The 17,902-nt window shown below is 47.3% G+C and overlaps 1 protein-coding gene across 13 annotated transcripts; it reads left to right on the forward strand.

Moving 5' to 3' along the window:
• Positions 1-1,446: 1,446 nt before the first annotated feature.
• Positions 1,447-14,804, forward strand: LOC126490038 (circadian-associated transcriptional repressor-like). 13 transcript variants are annotated; one of them, XM_050124703.1, is made up of 9 exons: positions 1,459-1,600; positions 3,299-3,385; positions 4,488-4,546; positions 5,106-5,234; positions 11,902-12,309; positions 12,441-12,516; positions 12,810-12,888; positions 12,998-13,109; positions 14,143-14,804. In XM_050124703.1, the coding sequence occupies exons 1-9, from the start codon at positions 1,555-1,557 to the stop codon at positions 14,650-14,652; spliced, it is 1,506 nt and encodes a 501-aa protein (XP_049980660.1). In that variant the 5' UTR covers positions 1,459-1,554; the 3' UTR covers positions 14,653-14,804. The 13 variants fall into 13 exon arrangements, with proteins under 13 accessions (XP_049980671.1, XP_049980672.1, XP_049980666.1 ...); XM_050124702.1 differs by having other exon boundaries at positions 1,525-1,675; XM_050124704.1 differs by lacking the exon at positions 1,459-1,600 and having other exon boundaries at positions 3,322-3,385; positions 5,101-5,234.
• Positions 14,805-17,902: the final 3,098 nt, after the last annotated feature.

Genomic DNA, 17,902 nt, shown 5'->3' on the forward strand with positions numbered 1-17,902 from the left:
AGGCTGGTCTCGAACTCACAGAGATCCGCCTGACTCTGCCTCCCGAGTGCTGGGATTAAAGGCGTGTGCCACCACCGCCCAGCTGGTTTGGGTTTCTTGAAACAGGATCTCTCTATGCAGCCCTGACTGTCCAGGAACTCACTCTGTATCCCAGGCTGGCCTCGAACTCACAGAGCTCTGCCTCCCAAATGCTGGTATCACAGGGCCACGACTCCACGCCCGGCAGTGTCTTGTCCGTGAAGTCTCAATTGCCTAACAGACTAATAGTTTATTGTTTCAAATAAATGCGCTACTGCTTCTGAATTGAACTGAATGAAAATAGGAAATACAGGAGCAGACAGAATGATGAGGAAGGTGCCATGTGTCTGAAAGTGGGAGCAGAGGAGAAGATGGTGTTTGCTTCCTCTCTTCTTCCATCCTGTGTCCAAAAAGTTGGGGGAAAGGGGTGAAGTCAACACAAAATGGCGAGAAATAACTGGCCTTGGCTATTGTATGCATACAGTACAGAAACTGCCAGCGGTTAAGGTTTTTATTAGAAAGAGGAATAGCTGGAGGCATCTGGAAGACTTCAGAGAAGAGAAAGTAGACTAGACAAGGACAGGGCTCTCTGCAAGATGAGGGAGACTAGTGGGAAGTAGAGAATGGAGCAAGAATAATGAGAATAGCAAAAGCCAAGCATAGTGACAAGGGTTGGGTTTATAAAAAGAACGAGCAGCTGTGGGAGTGGGGAGCCCCTGAACCGGAGGGGTATAGTGGAGAGAAGGGGGTGAGAAAAGCTAGGATGTGTAGCAGGTACTTCTGATACTGAGGTGCCATGGGGCCAGCATGGGATCTGGTTAACTGGTAGGTCACCGGTAGCAATCCATCCCTCCTGCCAGAGGAAAGGGAACTGACTCCATTTGTCGGATGGGGACCAGTTTCACGAGTTCCTGTGGAATGCTGGCTTTTATCTGACTTCCAGAAATACTCCAATAGTCCAGGATGAGCCAGCTCACTTCTGGATATATGAACAGCCTTGTGGAGGCTGGGAAATTGGAGTTTCCTTTGGACCTGACAGCTATGAGATGTTTATCAGCAGCAGTGCTAAGGAGATTTGGGAGTCAAACAATGGTTCATAAACATCACTTCCATCCCTATAGAAAAGGCAGTCAGAGAAGAGGCACCATTTACTTACTGTCTAGAAAACGTCCTGTGAGGAGAGATTACGGGTAAAGAGCAACTCTGCACGCCAAAGATAAGTTAAGGGCTGCCAGGAGGGAGAACACCTGTGAGCCTCGGGAAGGAGGGCAGAGTATAAACTTTGGTCCCAGCAGAGGGAGTCCCCGAGTGGACCTACTCTAGAGCTAGGGACTCTGCAGGAGTAACAAGTTTCCATCCATCTAAGAGGCTTGCCCCTTAGTCCAGCAGATCTACTGAGAAAGTAGGCGGGGATTTCTGTCCCCTGGGAGAAGAATCACCACTCCCCCCCCCAGCTTCACAGCAGGGGTGGGAGGCGGGGTAAGCGTGGTGGGAAACAGAGCAATTTCCTTTCACAGCGACAGTGCAGAATCCAGAATGGATGTCCTCTTCTTAGCCGCCCTTGCTGTGCCACTTATCCTGGGTAAGTCCACTCCCGAGCCCGAGCCTGCCAGTCCTTTTCTTATAAACGGGATGAGAGAAGAGCTAGAAGGAGAAGGTAAGTGGGCATGTCAGCAGGGGGTGATGGTGCTTTCTCCAGGGTTGGGGGCTGAGTAGAGACCTGGAAAGTGGAGCCAGAAAAATCAACAGAAAAGCAAAGTTAAGTCCTGTCAAAGAAGAGAAGGCTGGTAGCGGATGGAGCCCCAAAGAGAGTTCCTTCAGCAAAACTGAGCTCAGATTTCTGTTAAACTGAAGAGAAGAGTGAGGAGCCGGACAGGAAGTGGGTGCTCAGAAGCCAGGGGTGAAACTAGTGAGGCCAGAGTAACTCCTTCCTACAAAGTAGAAGGAAAACAAAAAACACCCCCCCACACACACACACTTCTATTAGCAAAGACATAGGAATGGGACACATGCCCCAGCTCTGGGGAAAGGGGCAGAAATTTAAGGCCAACCTTGACTACACAGTGAGTTCCTGACTAGCCCCATACATAACCCCACCTCCCACCCAGCAAGTCCTGGTGGTGCGTGCCTTTAGTCCCAGCACTCGGGCAGCAGAGGCAGGCAAATCTCTGAGTTTGGGGCCAGCCTTCTCTCCAAAACAAGTTCCAGAACAGCCAGGGCTACACGGAGAAACCCTGTCTCAAATAAATAAATAACCCCTATTTCAAAAAACAAAACCAAGTTGGGTGTGGTAGCTCACTTCTTTAATTTCAGCCCTCTAGAGGCAGAGACAGGAGGATCTCTGAGTTCTAGGTTGGTTGGGGATACATAGTGAACTCTGTCTTAAAAAAAAAAAAAAGACATAAATATGGATTGGCCTATAGGACAGTAGAAAACTGGCTGTCTTTAGGGACAGGTCCCAGGAGGAGCTTGGCTCCTTCCCTTCTTTGTTCTCTAGTCTGCCAGGTGTGTCTCATTGTTTTCCTTTCCCGTGTCGTGTCCTTAGTTTGGGGTTGGAGGGATGTATTTAGCAGAAGGCCTAGAATTCGGGATTCAATTATCAACACCACCATTTTTAGTTTTGGAAGGGAAGAGGAGTTCTGATGGGTCATTTGGTCCAGCTGACTCATTTGAAGGAAAGGGATGTGAGGCCTGCTGTGGTGGTGTACGCCTTTAGTCCCAGCATTTAGGAAGCAGAGGCAGAAGTAGGCAGATCTCTGTGATTTCAAAGCTGAACTGGTCTATACGGTGAGTTTCAGGACAGCCAAGGCTATGTAGGGAGCCCTGTATGTAGGCTCAAAAAAAAAAAAAAAGGGTGGGGGAGGGGAATGAACGGACTGTTCACACATCTGCTTAGTTAGCAGTGAAGCTGGAAGTAAACCCAAATCTAAAAGCCTGAGATGTTAGTGGTTTTGTGAGAGATGTATAAGAAATTTGGGAGCATATGGAATCTATATGATTTTCTGAATTTCTGGTCTCTGTCTTCCACTCACAAAGGGTTTACAGCTCCTATGGGGCTTAGTGCATGTGAAGGGATCTGCTTTCTGTCCTGGGAGTTCTGCACGGAAAGCAGACTGCTGGCCTCCCCTGCCTGGGCGGGTTTGGAGGTACAGAGGCGGGGAGAAGAGACCTCTGGAGAGGAGGCAGAAGGAAGGAGAACCGGGAGAGGTGGGATCAACTCCATGTGTGCTGTTGCTAAGGAGCTCCAGAAGCTTTTGACCTGTAGCTCTTGTCCATGCAGGACAGGAATATGAGGACGAAGAAGAGCTGGACGAGAGTGAATACTATCAAGTGGCATATTATTATTACACAATTACCCCTAATTACGGTGCGTACCTGAGAGGCTCTGGCTCAGGGTGGGGTCGGAAGAGATTTGGGGGATACTTAATTCAAAGATTGCCCTTCACGTTGCAACAGAACAAGAGGATCAGATAAAATTTTGGCTGTAAGAAAAACTTATTAAGAAATAGTTTTGAAATTTTATCAAATTCTTGATTTTCTCAAGTTTATGATTTTTTTTAAAATTAAGAATATATAGCTGGGCAGTGGCAGGGCACGACTTTAATCCCAGCACTTGAGAAGTAGAAACAGGTGGGGATCTCTGTGAGTTCAAGGCCAGCCTGGTCTACAGAGTGAGTTCCAGGATAGGCTCCAAAGCTACAGAGAAACCTTGTCTCAAAAAGCAAAGACAAAAAACAAACAAACAAAAAGACAAACAAAAGAAACAAAAAAAGATTTAGCCAGGCATGGTGATGCACCTTTAATCCCAGCACTCGGGAAGCAGGGGCATGCGGATCTCTTTGAGTTCTAGGCCAGCCTGGTCTACAGAGTAAGTTTCAGGACAGCTAAGGCTGTTAAACAGAGAAGCCCTGCCTCAAAAAAACAAAACAAAAAATTGGTATATTGGAGGGGTGTGTGCTTATACATGAGTGAAGTTGCCATGGAGATCGGTGATGTGAAATCCCACTGAAGCTAGAGTTAGGAGAGACTGACAGCTGTTCAGGGTGGATTCTGGAAACTAGACTCAGGCCCTCTGAAAGAGAAATATGTGTTCTTAACTGCTAAGCCATCTTGCCAGCTCCAATTCATAAACTTTTTTTTTTTTTTTTTTTTTTTTTTTTTTTTTTTTTTTTTTTTTTTTTTTTTTTTTTTTAAGACAGGGTTTCTCTGAAGCTTTGGATCCTGTCCTGGAACTAGCTCTTGTGGACAAGGCTGGTCTCAAATTCACAGAGATCTGCCTGCCTCTGCCTCCCGAGTGCTGGTTTTAAAGGCGTGCGCCACCACCGCCCGGCTCATAAACATTTTTAACACTAAAAATAACTAGAAGTAGGCAGTACCTACACATCTTATAACTTAGGAAAGGTGGAGTATTCTGAGCAGTTTCTTCCCCATTTATTTCTGTTTTTTTTTTCTTTTTTTCTCTTCTCCAGATGACTTTAGTCCAAACTTCACTGTTGATTACTCCATGTTTGAGTCGGAGGATAGGTTGGTGAGTGACTTCTCTGTCTAAAAGGGTCAGGACAAATAACAGTCAAACAGAAACTGGGAAGAGCTGAAATGTAGCTAGGTGGCAAGAATGAATATCAGGGCTGGGTATGGTTGTCCACTCCTATAATCCCAGCACTTGGGTGGCAGAGGCAGGAGGATTGCCATGGGTGGAAGGTCAGCCTGGTCTACGTAGCAAGTTCCAGGCCAGCCAGGACTGTTTAGTAAGACTGTCTCAGCAAGAACAGAAAACAAGTAAGAAAAGAAAACCTGGTAGATAGAAACTAGGAAGTGGGTCCCACACAACCACTTAACTGTGGCTGGAAGGGAGCCAGAACCCAGTGGCTTACGGACACGTGAAAGAGGGGCAGTCAAGGGATTTGTGGAATGGAATACATAGATAATCCATGCTGGCACTGGACCCAGACAATCCCTGACCTTAAGTTTTGGTCATGTGGGGTTGGGGGTGAGGTAGGAGGCTTACTGGAAGGAAAAGAACGTCTGTGGGGGATGTTAGACAGAAGGAAGAGATGATGACTGTTTCCCAACCCTACCGAGGTCAGAACGGGTTGGAGAAGGAGGCGACCACAGAGGCAGTGGAGACCACCATTAGTCTCCACACAGAACTCGCGGACCCTCAGAATCCCGTGACAACGAGACCAGTGACGATGAAGCCAGTGACTACAGAGCCAGTGAGTCAAATGGGGATTAAGGAGGAGGGCAGTGTGACTCTCTCACCCTGACAGACCCCAGGACTGAGGCCTTGAATAAACAGAGGGTGGGTTCTGGTGGAGGAGAGAACCAACGGTTAATACTTCCACGTAGGTATTCTAATATGGTTTCCCTGCGCTGTGCTGAAACACTGACTTGGGGAGGAAAGGGTTATTACAACGCCCAGGTCACACACCCAGGGCAGGAACTCAAGCCAAGGAGCTGCAGCGCAGACTTGGGAGGCACACTGCTTACTGGCTTGCTTCCATGGCTTGCTCAGCTTGCTCTTTTATACCATTGGCCCACAGTGGGCTGGTCCTTTCAGTATCAATCATTAATCAGGAAAAGTCCCCCAAAGACATCCCCACAATCCAATCTGATGGGGTCAACTCCTCAGATGCGGTTCCATCTTCCCAGGCGACTCTATTGTGTCAACTAACCAGCAGAACCGGTATCACACTTGGGCCACACCACACGTGCCTGCACGCGGAGGCCGGAGGACTTTGGGAAGTCAGTGTGTCAGGATTGAGTGGCATATGCTTTTACCTGCTGAGCCAGCCCAGATTTTGTTTTAGATACAATTTAAGACTAAGATAGCTTTTGCTTGTTAGGTATTCTGAAAGGAAGAAACAAAAAAGAAAGGAAGACTAGAGACTAGTTATTAGAAGAGAGAAAGCTGCCGAGGGAAGAGAAGCAGAGCGAATAGCTGGGCTTGTTGACGAGGGTATGACAGAAGGCAAGTTTACAGAGCAGGGCTGCAAAGGAAATTCAAGAATTAAGTTTTTGCCATGTGGGGTTGGGAACAGGAGTCTTCCTTGTAGGACAGGGTGATGCGGAGAAAAACTCTAAACAGGCCATTGGTAGGGGGGTACTGGAGGGAAACAAGACCAGCCTGAGTGACATAGCAAGACTCTATTGGGGGAAAATGGTCAGGCGTGGTGACACATGGTTGTTTTTTTTTTTTTTTTTTTTTTTTTTTCGAGACAGGGTTTCTCTGTGATTTTGGAGCCTGTCCTGGAACTAGCTCTTGTAGACCAGGCTGGTCTCGAACTCACAGAGATCCACCTGCCTCTGCCTCCCAACTGCTGGGATTAAAGACATGCGCCACCACCGCCCGGCGTGACACGTGCTTTTAATTCCAGCATTCAGAGCCAGAGGCAGGGGGATCTCTGTGAGTTCCAGGTCAGTTTGGTCTGCAGAGCAAGTTCCAAGGCAGAGAGAGATAAATAATAGACTTTGTCTTAGAAAACTTTTTTTTTTTTTTCCGAGACAGGGTTTCCCTGTGTGACAGTCCTAGCTGTCCTGGAACTAGCTCTTATAGACCAGGCTGGCCTCGAACTCATAGGGATTCACCTGCCTCTGCCTCCGGAGTGCTGGGATTAAAGGCATGTGCCTCCACTGCCCAGATTAGAAAACTGTTTTTGGCAGTGCAATGGCTCATTAAATAAAGGCACTTGCTAAGAAACATGAGGACCTGGGTCAAGTTTGCTCCTTGAGACCTGCTTGGTAGGATAGGAGAGATTCCAAGAGTTGTCCTTTGACCTCCACACATGTAACATCCCATGCCCTCCAACCTAAATAAATAAATGTAAATATGCTTAAAGTTAGGGATAAATAGATGGTCTGAAGTGTCAGGCTGAACTTTGGGTTGATACACAATGAGGAACCTGGTAAGCCTTCCAAGTAGAGTGAAGACAATGGAGTCAAAATTTAGGAACACTCTTCAACTGACTAAATGCAAGATGCATAGTGGAAAAGTTGATGCTGTCCAAGAAACACCCCATAAAGGGCTGGACTAGGGGAATGGCACGTAAATTGAGAGCAGAAGAATAAAGTTAGAAGAAAATGCTTCTCTTCAGTAGTAATCTTATAAAAGAAAAGGGGGGGGAGTTAAAATAACGTGCAGACTTTAACGATGTTTGGGAGGACCAGAGAGATGGCTCAGATGGTACAGATGTCTGCCACAGGATGATCTGAATTCAATCCCCAGGACACGTGTGATGGAAGGAAAAAACAAACCTTCACGTTGTCCTCTGACCTCTCCACATATGCACACATACACACACCAACACACACATGTACATATGAAATAGAAATAGGATCTAATAAACATGTTTGGGAAATGGTTGACCAAAATGGGAACTCTTGGAGGCCAGTGTGGCTTAGGTTGGAAGTGATAATTTTGACAGCCTGTGTGGGTGTTCTTTTTTTTTTTTTCTGTGTGGGTGTTCTGAAGGCAGCAAACTAGATCAGGAGTAGAGACCTAAGGGCAAAGTTACAGTTGTGAAAGTAGGAAGGCCAGTGACTCAGTCAGTGGAGGAAGAGAAATCAATCAAGGAAAAGGAAGAGGCAGGCAGACAGCCAACTTTTTTTTTTTTTTTTTTGCACTATAGGGACTAGAAGAGAAAACTTGATATAATCAGTTAAAAGCTACCAAGAGCCAAAAACCTATCTCAAAACTAAGGAAGGCTCATGTACATGCTTTTAATCTCAGCATTCAGGAGGCAGAGGCAGGAAGATCTCTCTGAGTTCGAGTCTAGCCTGTCCTACACAGTGAGTACTAGTAAAACTAGAGCGATGTAGAGAGACCCTGTCTGAAAAAACAAAACAATAAAAGAAAGAGGCGAGCAGGGAGAGAAGAGATGGGGGTGTAGCTCAGCGGTAGCGCTCTGGTACGGCATTTGTAAAACTCTGGTTTTCATCCCTATGGGGGTATTGTGATGATGAACATTATGAAAATATAGACCCATCTGAAAAATATGAAATTAAAAACATAAAACAAAACACCAATGGCTATCAAGGGCAACGCAACAGGACTGAAAACCAGCCTACAAGCAGTTGAATACAAATGAGAGGAACCTGCAGGACTAACTAGCAAAGCCTGACACTAAATCCCCCACAGGTTTTAAATGCACAGTAGGTTCTCTGTAGGTGGTAAGCCCCTCGTACACGCAGGAACGTAATAATGTCTCATTTATAACCCCCAAAGCGCCTACCACAGTGACTAGCACGAAGTCATGCACACAAAAGATAAAACATCGAATGTCATTGAGAGTCATGGCCTCCTAAGTAGGAAGAATTCTTTACAGCGATGGGGAGGAGGGCTGAATCTCCTCTGAGACCAGAGGTAAGGGAAAAGGGGGTTAGTGTAAGGAGGTGGCTATCTTCCTGGAGGGAGAATGGGGATTGTTAGGAAGGTGACAATGACCTCTTGTGTGTGTGTGTGGGGGGGTGTTTTAGCAGATTCCAGATCAGAATGACGCCATGTCCAGTCTGCAGAGTTCTGTGTCCTGTCTTCTCTTATGGACCCTCCTTCAAGGGGGGCTGCACTTTATGTAGAAGGTAAGACGGCAGCCACAGGCTTTGGTGGGGTGCTATGAAGCAATTCTTACCAACCTGCTCAGTTCTCCTATGCTTAAGGAAAGAAGCCAGATCCCATTTAGAAAATATCTAATTATCTAATCTTAAAATTTGGAATGAGTTGAAACAAAGACTTGTGATGCCATTCGTTTATTCCAGTCTGGGAGGACTTTCAAGACCTCCTCGGAGAGAGGCAGGCTGAATGGAGAAGCCTTTTTCCAAGCTCTCAACAAGCCTGGGAAAATCAGGGCTGAGTCTGCCCAGGTTTGAAGTTACGGCAGGTGCCAGAGGTCAAAATGGGTGTGTCCTACAACCCTGTAGAGCCAAGAGGCAAAGTTCACCAGGAGGAGGAAGGAGGCATGAAAGGGACACATCTTTCTCAACAACGAATGGAGAATCCATCTTAGAACACGAAATCTGTAGGGTCTGCATAGCAATGGAAACAAGGGGAGACTCCCTTGGCCTCCTGTTCTGGTTTCTTGGATCTACTGCTTTCCTGTGTATGTATAGAGAGTGTGGAGCGTAGGAGGCCAGAGCCCCCAGAGTTCCAGGAATGGGAGTTTGCTGGGGCTTGGGAACCGCCGGGCATTTGTGTTGGGAACTGAACTTAGCCAGTTGTCAATAATGGGCGGTGGTGGCACAGGCTTTTAAACCCAGCACTCGAGAGGCAGAGGCGAGTGGATCTCTGAGAATCCAAAGCCAGCCTGGTTTACAGAGCGAGTTCCAGGACAGCCAAGGCTACACAGAAAAATCCTGTCTTGAAAAACAAAACAAAACGAAGTGTGTCCTCTTAAACATCAAGTCAGCCACCTGATTCTGTTTTTATTCCCCACCCTCCAGGTGAGAGAAGGCTGCTATGACTCTTCGGACTAGAGTTTGGCAAGAAGCTGGTTGAAAAATAAAATAGTTTTGTCTACTTCTTAATGACAGTTCTAAAGTCAACAATTACAGCAAAACTTGGGGGAGCATGAAGGGCAGATTAGAAAGAGAATTAGAAACCAGTGTAGTGCTGCATGCCTAGAATTCAGGAGGCAGAGGCAGGCACATCTCTTGAGTTCGAAGCCAGTCTGGTCTGCAAAGAGAGTTCCTCCAGGGTAGCCAGGACTACATAGAGAAACCCTGTGTGTGTGTGGGGGGGGGAACGACACAAACCAAAACAACAACAAAAAAAAACACCCTTGAATTAGATCAGTTAATTAGAAGGAATCATACCCCATAAATAAACCTAGTTTGGGGTAGAAAAGAGAATACTCACAGATAACAGGTTTATTCTGAGCCTGTAATTCTAATTTTTTCTTCTTCTAATCTTTCCTTTTTCTAACAGCCTCCCGTGGCTCAGGCTGGTCTTGAAACCATCTCCTGAATCCAACCGCTAGGCTTACAGCAGGAATAAGACATCACACCCAGCTTAATTATATTTTATATGACATTGTCTCGAAACTTTGGGGCTTTAGTGCTGAGGTTTAATTTAGAAACTCTTTTCCTTTTTCCAAAATAACCACATTGCTAAATATAAGTAAAGAGTATTCAAATATATTTAAAATAATTATGCACTCTCCAAACCCTGACTTTATTCCTGTTCAATTTTTTCTTTTAGTAAGAATATGCATTTAAAAAAATTAAAGTCTCTGTCCTCCCGACCCTAGTCAGAACTAGAGTGCCCCCTTGCGATCCCTCTGTTGTCTTCAAATTACAGGGTCTTGTTCTTCATTGTTTAACTCTGACTTGATAAAACGGATGTTAGCGTCTATGGGTGACTGTGGACTTGCTCTTTACCTTCCTCAACGTCTTTCCAGTCTTCTCAAAGGAACAAATAAGCTGGCGCCAAATAAAGCCATAACCTTGAGGATCAAGGACCTACTACTCTACTCTGTTCCCTGTGCTGTGAATCAGAGAATTGAGTTGAAGGGTCCCAAGGTCCCGGGGCAGAAAAGTCAGGGACGAGTTCGGCTTTGACCCCAGAATCTTGGCGGGCTGGCATCTGAGATGGTAACGTGCGTGGCGGGTTATGTAAGAACCGGCTGGAGAAGCCGCTCGGCGGGAGCCCCGGAGAGAACGCGCTGTTCCGGCTGCAGTCCCCACCCTCCTCGCCCAGCAGGGAAGGAGGCACCCAACTATCAGCCGAGGAGGGGAGGATGAAAGAGTAGGGAGTCACGAGGGCGAGCCGCCGACACGGGAACGGATGACCGGCGTCACACGTCCGTTGTCACACACGTTGCGGACACGAGTTGCTGAGGGCTCCCACGTGCTGCGCCCGTGCGCGGAGGTGCTCGGAGGGGCCCACGTCCCGAGGCACCGCCTCCGTAGCATGGTCTCGCTCCGCACACTCCAGCCGCGCAGTCTCCCGCGCAGCGCCCGTCCTATTTAAGGCTACGAGCTCCACCCTTTTCCGCCCCTTGCTTCATTTTCACTTTTTTTCCATCCTCCTTTTTATCACCGGAGGAGCCGCATGTACGGGTGGAGCATCGACTGCTTCCCTTGCAGCCAATCACCACTTGGCTGCTTCTCTATTGGCCGAGCCCCCGCGTGCGGCAGCAAATGGGCTGTGAGTGTCTGTATCTAGAGTCACATGTTGCCGGCAAGCTGTCCAATGAGAGCACGAGGTCTGTGTACGCAGGGGGAGGCACGTGCAGAGCCGCACGTGTCTGGGAGGGGGAAGGGGCGGGACCCACAGAGTGAGGCGGAGGTGGGTCGGCTAGACCGGCGCAGACGGTGGAGGAAGGAGCGGGGTACCGAGCCCGAGCGGGGCTGAGCCGGCAGACCCAGGTGAACGGAGCAGAGCGGAGCGCTCTGGAAGACTGACCCGGGCGGAGGGAATGGGATTGTGAGACCGCAGATCTGGGTGTTGGGAGGAATTGCATCACCTGAAAGGTGCGACCATAGGCTGACCGGCCGCAGGGCACCTGACGGTGAGGGATGCGAAAGCTACGGAGACGGGTGTCCATGGGGACGGTCCCCACAGGGACCTTAGGTGGGTTTTGGTGCGCAGACGAGCCACTAGCCGGTGGCTTTTTAGGTCGATAAGCTCACTATGAGGTCTGGAAGAGAACAGCCCAGAACAGCAGACGGAGGGCAAGGTGTAAAGTCAGATATTCACTCTGAACCCAAAGGAAGAAAGGCTGTGTGGGGTCAAGAGCCGTGGGCCGGCTGTCTGGATTTTGAATGGGGGTGGAAAAGCAAGTTTTTTTTTTTTTTTTTTTCTGGTTTCTGTTGAGAACGCCCCAGTCTCCCAGGCCCTTTCCTAATCCTTTTGACTCTGATTTCAGAGTCTCTCGCTTTGCTTTTCAGTTGCGGGCTCTGAGCTCTGGTACTACAGGAGCCGCTCGCTCTTCAGCCTCTGCTCCTGGACCTATGGAATCTCCATCTAGCGTTTCTTCTTGTTCCTCCTCCTCACTCTCCTCGTCATTTTCCACATCCCCTGTGAACAGTGACTTTAGCTTCTCCTCTGATAATGAGAGGGAAGGCAAGAGCTCCCATGGGCTCAGGCCAGAAGCTGTTGGGCAAAGGGGAGGTGCCCAGCCCAGTCCGGGTCCTATCCGCTGCAGACATCGACCCAGGGTTTCTGGTAACCAGCGTACAGCATCTCATCTGGAACAGCGAGGATCTAGGGTCAAAAGATCAAGAGACGGGGAACTGGAGACCAGTCTACACACCCAGGGATGTATCACAGAGGGAGACCTGCTGTTTGCTCAAAAGGTAAGAGAAAGCAGGAGACAGTAGTTCAGCGTCAAGCACCTAAATTGATAAGGACCCTGAGGGGATGGTACTGGCTGCCAGATACGTGACAGCAGAAAAATCCCTGCTGTCTTTTTGCTGTTTTCCTACAGTGTAAAGAACTCCAAGGGTTCATACGGCCCCTCACAGATCTACTGAACGGACTAAAAATGGGCCGCTTCGACAGAGGTAATAAGCTGATTGATTATGTTTCTGGGCTCCGGGGATAGTAATGTGTGAAATGTACGATTATTAAATCTTCTTCTTTGCGATCTGGGCTATTCCCTGTTTGCATCTGCAACTTGATTTCTTTGGGTGAATCGATTTTAACCCCCATCTTTCTCTGTCTTTACACCTACCTCAGTCCTCACCTCTGCTTTCTCTCCTGCTGGGGCATGAACCTAGTGCCCTGTGTGCACTAGACAAGCCCTCTGCCACCGAGCTACCTTCCACCCCTCTGACCACCTTCACCTTCACCCTAGGATTGAGAAGCTTCCAGCAGAGTGTGGCCATGGACCGGATCCAGCGGATAGTGGGTGTTTTACGGAAGCCTCAGATGGGGTAAGTCTCCCTGTTTCTCTCTTCCTCTCCTCAGTATCTCATTGGGGGAGGCCTGTACAATTCTACATGTCTCTTTTTCCATACTTAGTGACTTTTCCCTTTTCCACAGAGAACGTTACCTAGGAACGTTGCTGCAAGTGGAAGGGATGTTAAAGACTTGGTTTCCTCATATAGCTGCCCAGAAGTCATCGTTAGGAGGGAGCAGGCATCAGATAAACAAGGTAAGAACCTCAAAACTAAGGAAGAGATGGGAGAAAAATCAAGAACTGGACTGTGTATGGAGAAATGGGTTCCTCTTCCCATCTCCCTTAAGGTTTTTGTTGGTGGTGGTATTTTTTTGTTTTTTTCAGGGAATGCCCAACTTTGTGCATTCCTGTACTTTTTATAATTAGCTTAGATGTTGGTTCTGTTTTGTTGGGATTTCCTGTTGCAGCTTATCTGCTTTCTGAAGACACAGATGACTCTCACAGGAAGACGCCTCAGTTTTCCTCTACAAATCCTTCCTTGCGGGCCCTCCAAACCCTTACCCTCTCCACCTTTTGACTCCTGTCAAAATATCTTAGGTCAAACCTTAGGCGTCTATAATTGTGGGTTTCTTTATTTGCTTTTGTTTTTTTTTTTTCAAGACAAGGTTTCTCTATGTAGCTCTGGCTGTCCTGGAACTCACAGAAATCCACTTGCCTTTGCCTCCCGAGTGCTTGGATTAAAAGCAATTGCCAACATGTCCAACTAGGTCAACTATAATTTTTAATGATGTGAAAATAATTGACTGAAAAGTAACAGGATATGCCTCATGGAGAACTAAAACATGGAAAATGAGGATCTTCAACTCAGAAATCAGGACGTTAATTCACTTACACTTCTCTGGCTGAGGTGTGATTTATTAGAGTGTTCTCCAGCCATAACAGGCCTGGGTTTGATTCTCTTAACACCACAGGGGGAAAAAAAAAAGACTTTAAAGAAACTAAACAGGAATCACTATGTAGATAGTGAGAACTGTAGGACTGTTTTAGCTTGTCCGTTTCTCGTGTTACACAGTCGCCTATCAGCTGTTGGTTGGAGAAATGGAAGCATTACGTGATTGCTAACATTTTTACTTAATCATCACCTGGCAAGAACACATCTGTTGCACAAAACAATGTGTGTTTGCACTGCACAATGCGTTCTCATGGACAGCAAAGGTCCAGGCTAAGTGGAGCCAATCTGTAAGCTTTCTTAACCATTGGTTGTTTCTCTTCTGTCCCTACTCTCCAGGACTTTCCAAGCCCCCACAGTGACTCAGCTGCCTCCTCTCCTGCACCTCTCATGGAGAAGCTGGGTCAAGCACAGCTAGGACATGTAGTGTTGAAACCAAAGCAGCCTTGGCATCTGGCAGAGTGGCCAGCTGTGAACCTCACCTGGAGTCATAGCCCTCCCATTTGTAGCCCTCCCCTCAGTCCCCAAGGCTCCGCCTCCAGCCACAGTTCCCAAGGCACTGCAGCCAGCATTGGTGTCATCCTTGTGCTCCAGAAGACAGGAACACCCTTCACCCACTCTGCCCCCGGCACTCCGATCCCACCAGCTGCACTGTCTCCTGTCAGCCCTGGTGATCTGAAGAAACCATCTGGAGAGGGGCCTTGTTGCCACAGTTTGCCAGTAACGCTGCCGTCAGACCAGAGCTGCACCCTCTGTGCCCCTGCTCTCCCAGCCACAGTCAGAGAGACGGCTGCAGGACACCTGGAGCCACAGCCGACCAGCCATCCTGCCGGTGGCCCTGGTCCTTAGCCCCTGGCTCAGGCTTTACAACGTCCTCTGAGTTCCCGTTTGTGTAAATATTATGTTTATGTGTATTTCTTTTTTTTTTTTTTTTTACTTTTAATGTATTTGTGGTGAGGAAAAATAAATCCTTTCTGATTAAAGACATTTTTTTACCTAAACACTTTGCTGACTGTGGTAAATTGAAAACTTTCAACCTTGAATACCTTAAATCTTACCCACTGGGCTTCTGAAAAGCAGATAGAAGTGTTTGTGAATACAGGCTCCAAAGGTAGAGTCTGGGTAGGATAATACCAAACCTATGAGGGACACTGTGGCTGCTGCTTCCCTCGGGAACACCCTTGGCACACTTAGAGGTTCAGAGTTGAGGTGGGTTTGTTGTTATTTTTTTCTGTTCACACTCAGGAGCTAGTACCTTTCTCTTTGTCTCTCCCTGTGGAACCCTCCAGCTGGCTAGACAAGCAGGTTCTTCTGCTTTGGGGCAGCTCTGCTTTGATGGGAGCTGTTGATGCTTAGGGGTAAATGCATGTATGTAACCTGCTGCCTGCAGAAGAGTGAAAGCCAAAACAGCCACTAGGATTTTGAAGAGGGCATAGTGCCCTAGAATTGTTGAGGTCAAGATAGGGTGACTCAGACTGGGCCATACATAGCCTGACTCAAACAGCTGTATCTGCCAAAGGCATGCTAGGCTGAGGAAAGCTACCCAGTGTTGCTGAGTGAAGCCCATGTATGGATGGTGAGGTAGCCTTGTCGTGTCTTTCTTTGGTTCTGATTTGTCCCGGTTTCTACCAAAACCATTTCCTCTCTCATCCTCGGCCTTTCCAGTGAATCGGATAATTCTGTCATCTTAGTCACTGCTTCTCAGCTGCTCAGCATGATTCTCACTAGTCAGACAGCTTTTCCCATTGCTGGTAAATAAATCGCCTCCCTTTATTTCAGAAAGTATGACCTCCTTCTAAGGCAAAACTTTATTTGTGTAGCTCAGGTTGGCCTAGAAATCAAAGTTATCTTGGTGTCCCAGGAATTAGAGATGTGAAATACCACTCTTAGCTCCATTTGTGACTTTGATGGAGAAATTATATATATATGTTTATATTGTATATTATATATATATTAAAAATATATATTAAAATATATGTTTTTCGAGACAGGGTTTCTCTGTGTAACAGTCCTAGCTGTCTTAGAACTAGTTCTTGTAGAGCAGGCTGGCCTTGAACTCACAGAGATCCACCTGCCTCTGCCTCCTGAGTGCTGGGATTAAAGGTGTGTGCCACCACTGCCTAGCTTTATATATATTTTGAGACAGGGTCTCACTATGTAGCCCTGATTGGCCTAAAACTTGCTACACAGACCAGGCCTGCCTCTCCCTCTGCCTCCTGAGTGCTGGAGTTAAAGGAGGCATGAGCCACCATGCCTGACTCATTTATTTTAAATTTACTTATTTTTATTTTATGTGCATTGGTGTTTTTCCTGCATGTATATTTGTGTGAGGGTATTGGATCCCCAGAACTAGAGCTACAGACAGTTTTGTGCTGTCAAGAGGGTGTTGGAATTGAACTCGGGTCCTCTGGAAGAGCAGTCAGTGTTCTCAATGTTGAGCCAGCATTCCGGCTCCTTGTTTGATTTTTTTAAGATTTATTTTTATTTAATGTGTATGATTATTTGCCTGTATGTATGATGTATACATGTGCATGCCTGGTGCCCAAGAAGGTCAGAAGAAGGCATTGGATCCCCTAGAACTGGAATTAGATGTTTGTGGGTCACCATGCAGTTGCTGAGGACTGATCGCAGGTTCTCTGCAAGAACAGCAAGTGTTCTTACTGCGGAGCTGTCTCTCTTTCCAGCCCCTTGGATTTTCTTTTGTTTGTGAAACTTTTGTAATTTATATTTGCTATTCATAATAATTGCTTCCTGGTGTCATGGGTCCTTAGCCTTACTGAAAAGCCTGCTTGAGCCTCCCCATCCTCTTCCTCTTCTTCGCTCTCCAGTCCTTCCCCAGTCCCACTTCCACTCAGCATTTGGGACTGAACTTTGGTCCCTGTGCACGCTAGGCAAGTGCTCTACCACAGAGCCACCACCCCCAGTACACTCCATAATTCCTCCTCACCATGGCAGTTAACTGCCGGCAGACCGGCTTACACTGCTTTCATTTTGCTGCACTTTCCAAAGTAACTAAGGAGCCCACAAAATGAGCTCTCCGGGGTTTTACCTTCACCTTCCCCTGATCAGCAGTGAAACCCAGGCGCCTTGGCAAAGGCTGCACACTGCACACTCAGTCACCCGACACAGAGCTGCTTCTGAGCCCTTCCTCCTTCCATCTTAGACACAGTCCCACTCTCCTCTTACCCACCTGGCACTCTTTCCAGGTTTCTTAACGGCTCCAGTGCCACCTACCCCAGAGTGTGGGTGTTCTCTGTGGTGAAAGTCTTGGCTTTTCTCTACATACAGCCAGACATGTTAACTTTGTGGTTTTTATTCCTTTTATTGTTTCCTCAAATCACAGAGATGCTAAATCTTCATTTCCTGCTCTAATGTTTGTCCTAAGAAGGCACACTGGATGTATGTGTTTTTGCTGGGGAGTTTTATTCATATACTGCTTATACAAAAATTACTGAAGGGACCGGTAACATGGCTCATGGCCTTTATCTAAAGACCCTTGTAGGCAGGGGCTGGAGAGGTGGCTCAGAGGTTAAGGGCACTGACTGTTCTTCCAGAGGTCCTGAGTTTAATTTCCAGCAACTACATGGTGGTTCACAACTGTCTATAATGGGATCTGGTGCCCTCTTCTGGATGCAGACGGAACACTGTATACATAATAAACAAAAAAGAAGACCCTTGGCCGGGCGGTGGTGGCACACGCCTTTAATCCCAGCACTCGGGAGGCAGAGGCAGGCGGATATCTGTGAGTTCGAGACCAGCCTGGTCTACAGAGCTAGTTCCAGGACAGGCTCCAAAGCCACAGAGAAACCCTGTCTCGAAAAACCAAAAAAAAAAAAAAAAAAAGAAGACCCTTGTATGCAAGCCTTACTGAGTTTGATACTTGGATTCCACACGGTAGGAGAGAACCAACTCCCACAAGTTGTTCACTGGTCTCTGAATAAGCACATACCAACCCACGTAGGCACATATGTACACATTACAGGAATATTTTGTTGTTCTTTTTGAACTACTGAGGGCCAGAGCGATGGCTCAGCAATTAAGAGCACTCTTGCAGAAGACCAGTGTTTAGTTTCCAGCACCACATGGTGGCTCACAACCC

Source organism: Alexandromys fortis, unplaced genomic scaffold (genome assembly GCF_014885135.2).
Source record: "Alexandromys fortis isolate MF-2015 unplaced genomic scaffold, M_Fortis_MF-2015_v1.1 scaffold_218, whole genome shotgun sequence".
Lineage (NCBI taxonomy): Eukaryota > Metazoa > Chordata > Mammalia > Rodentia > Cricetidae > Alexandromys > Alexandromys fortis.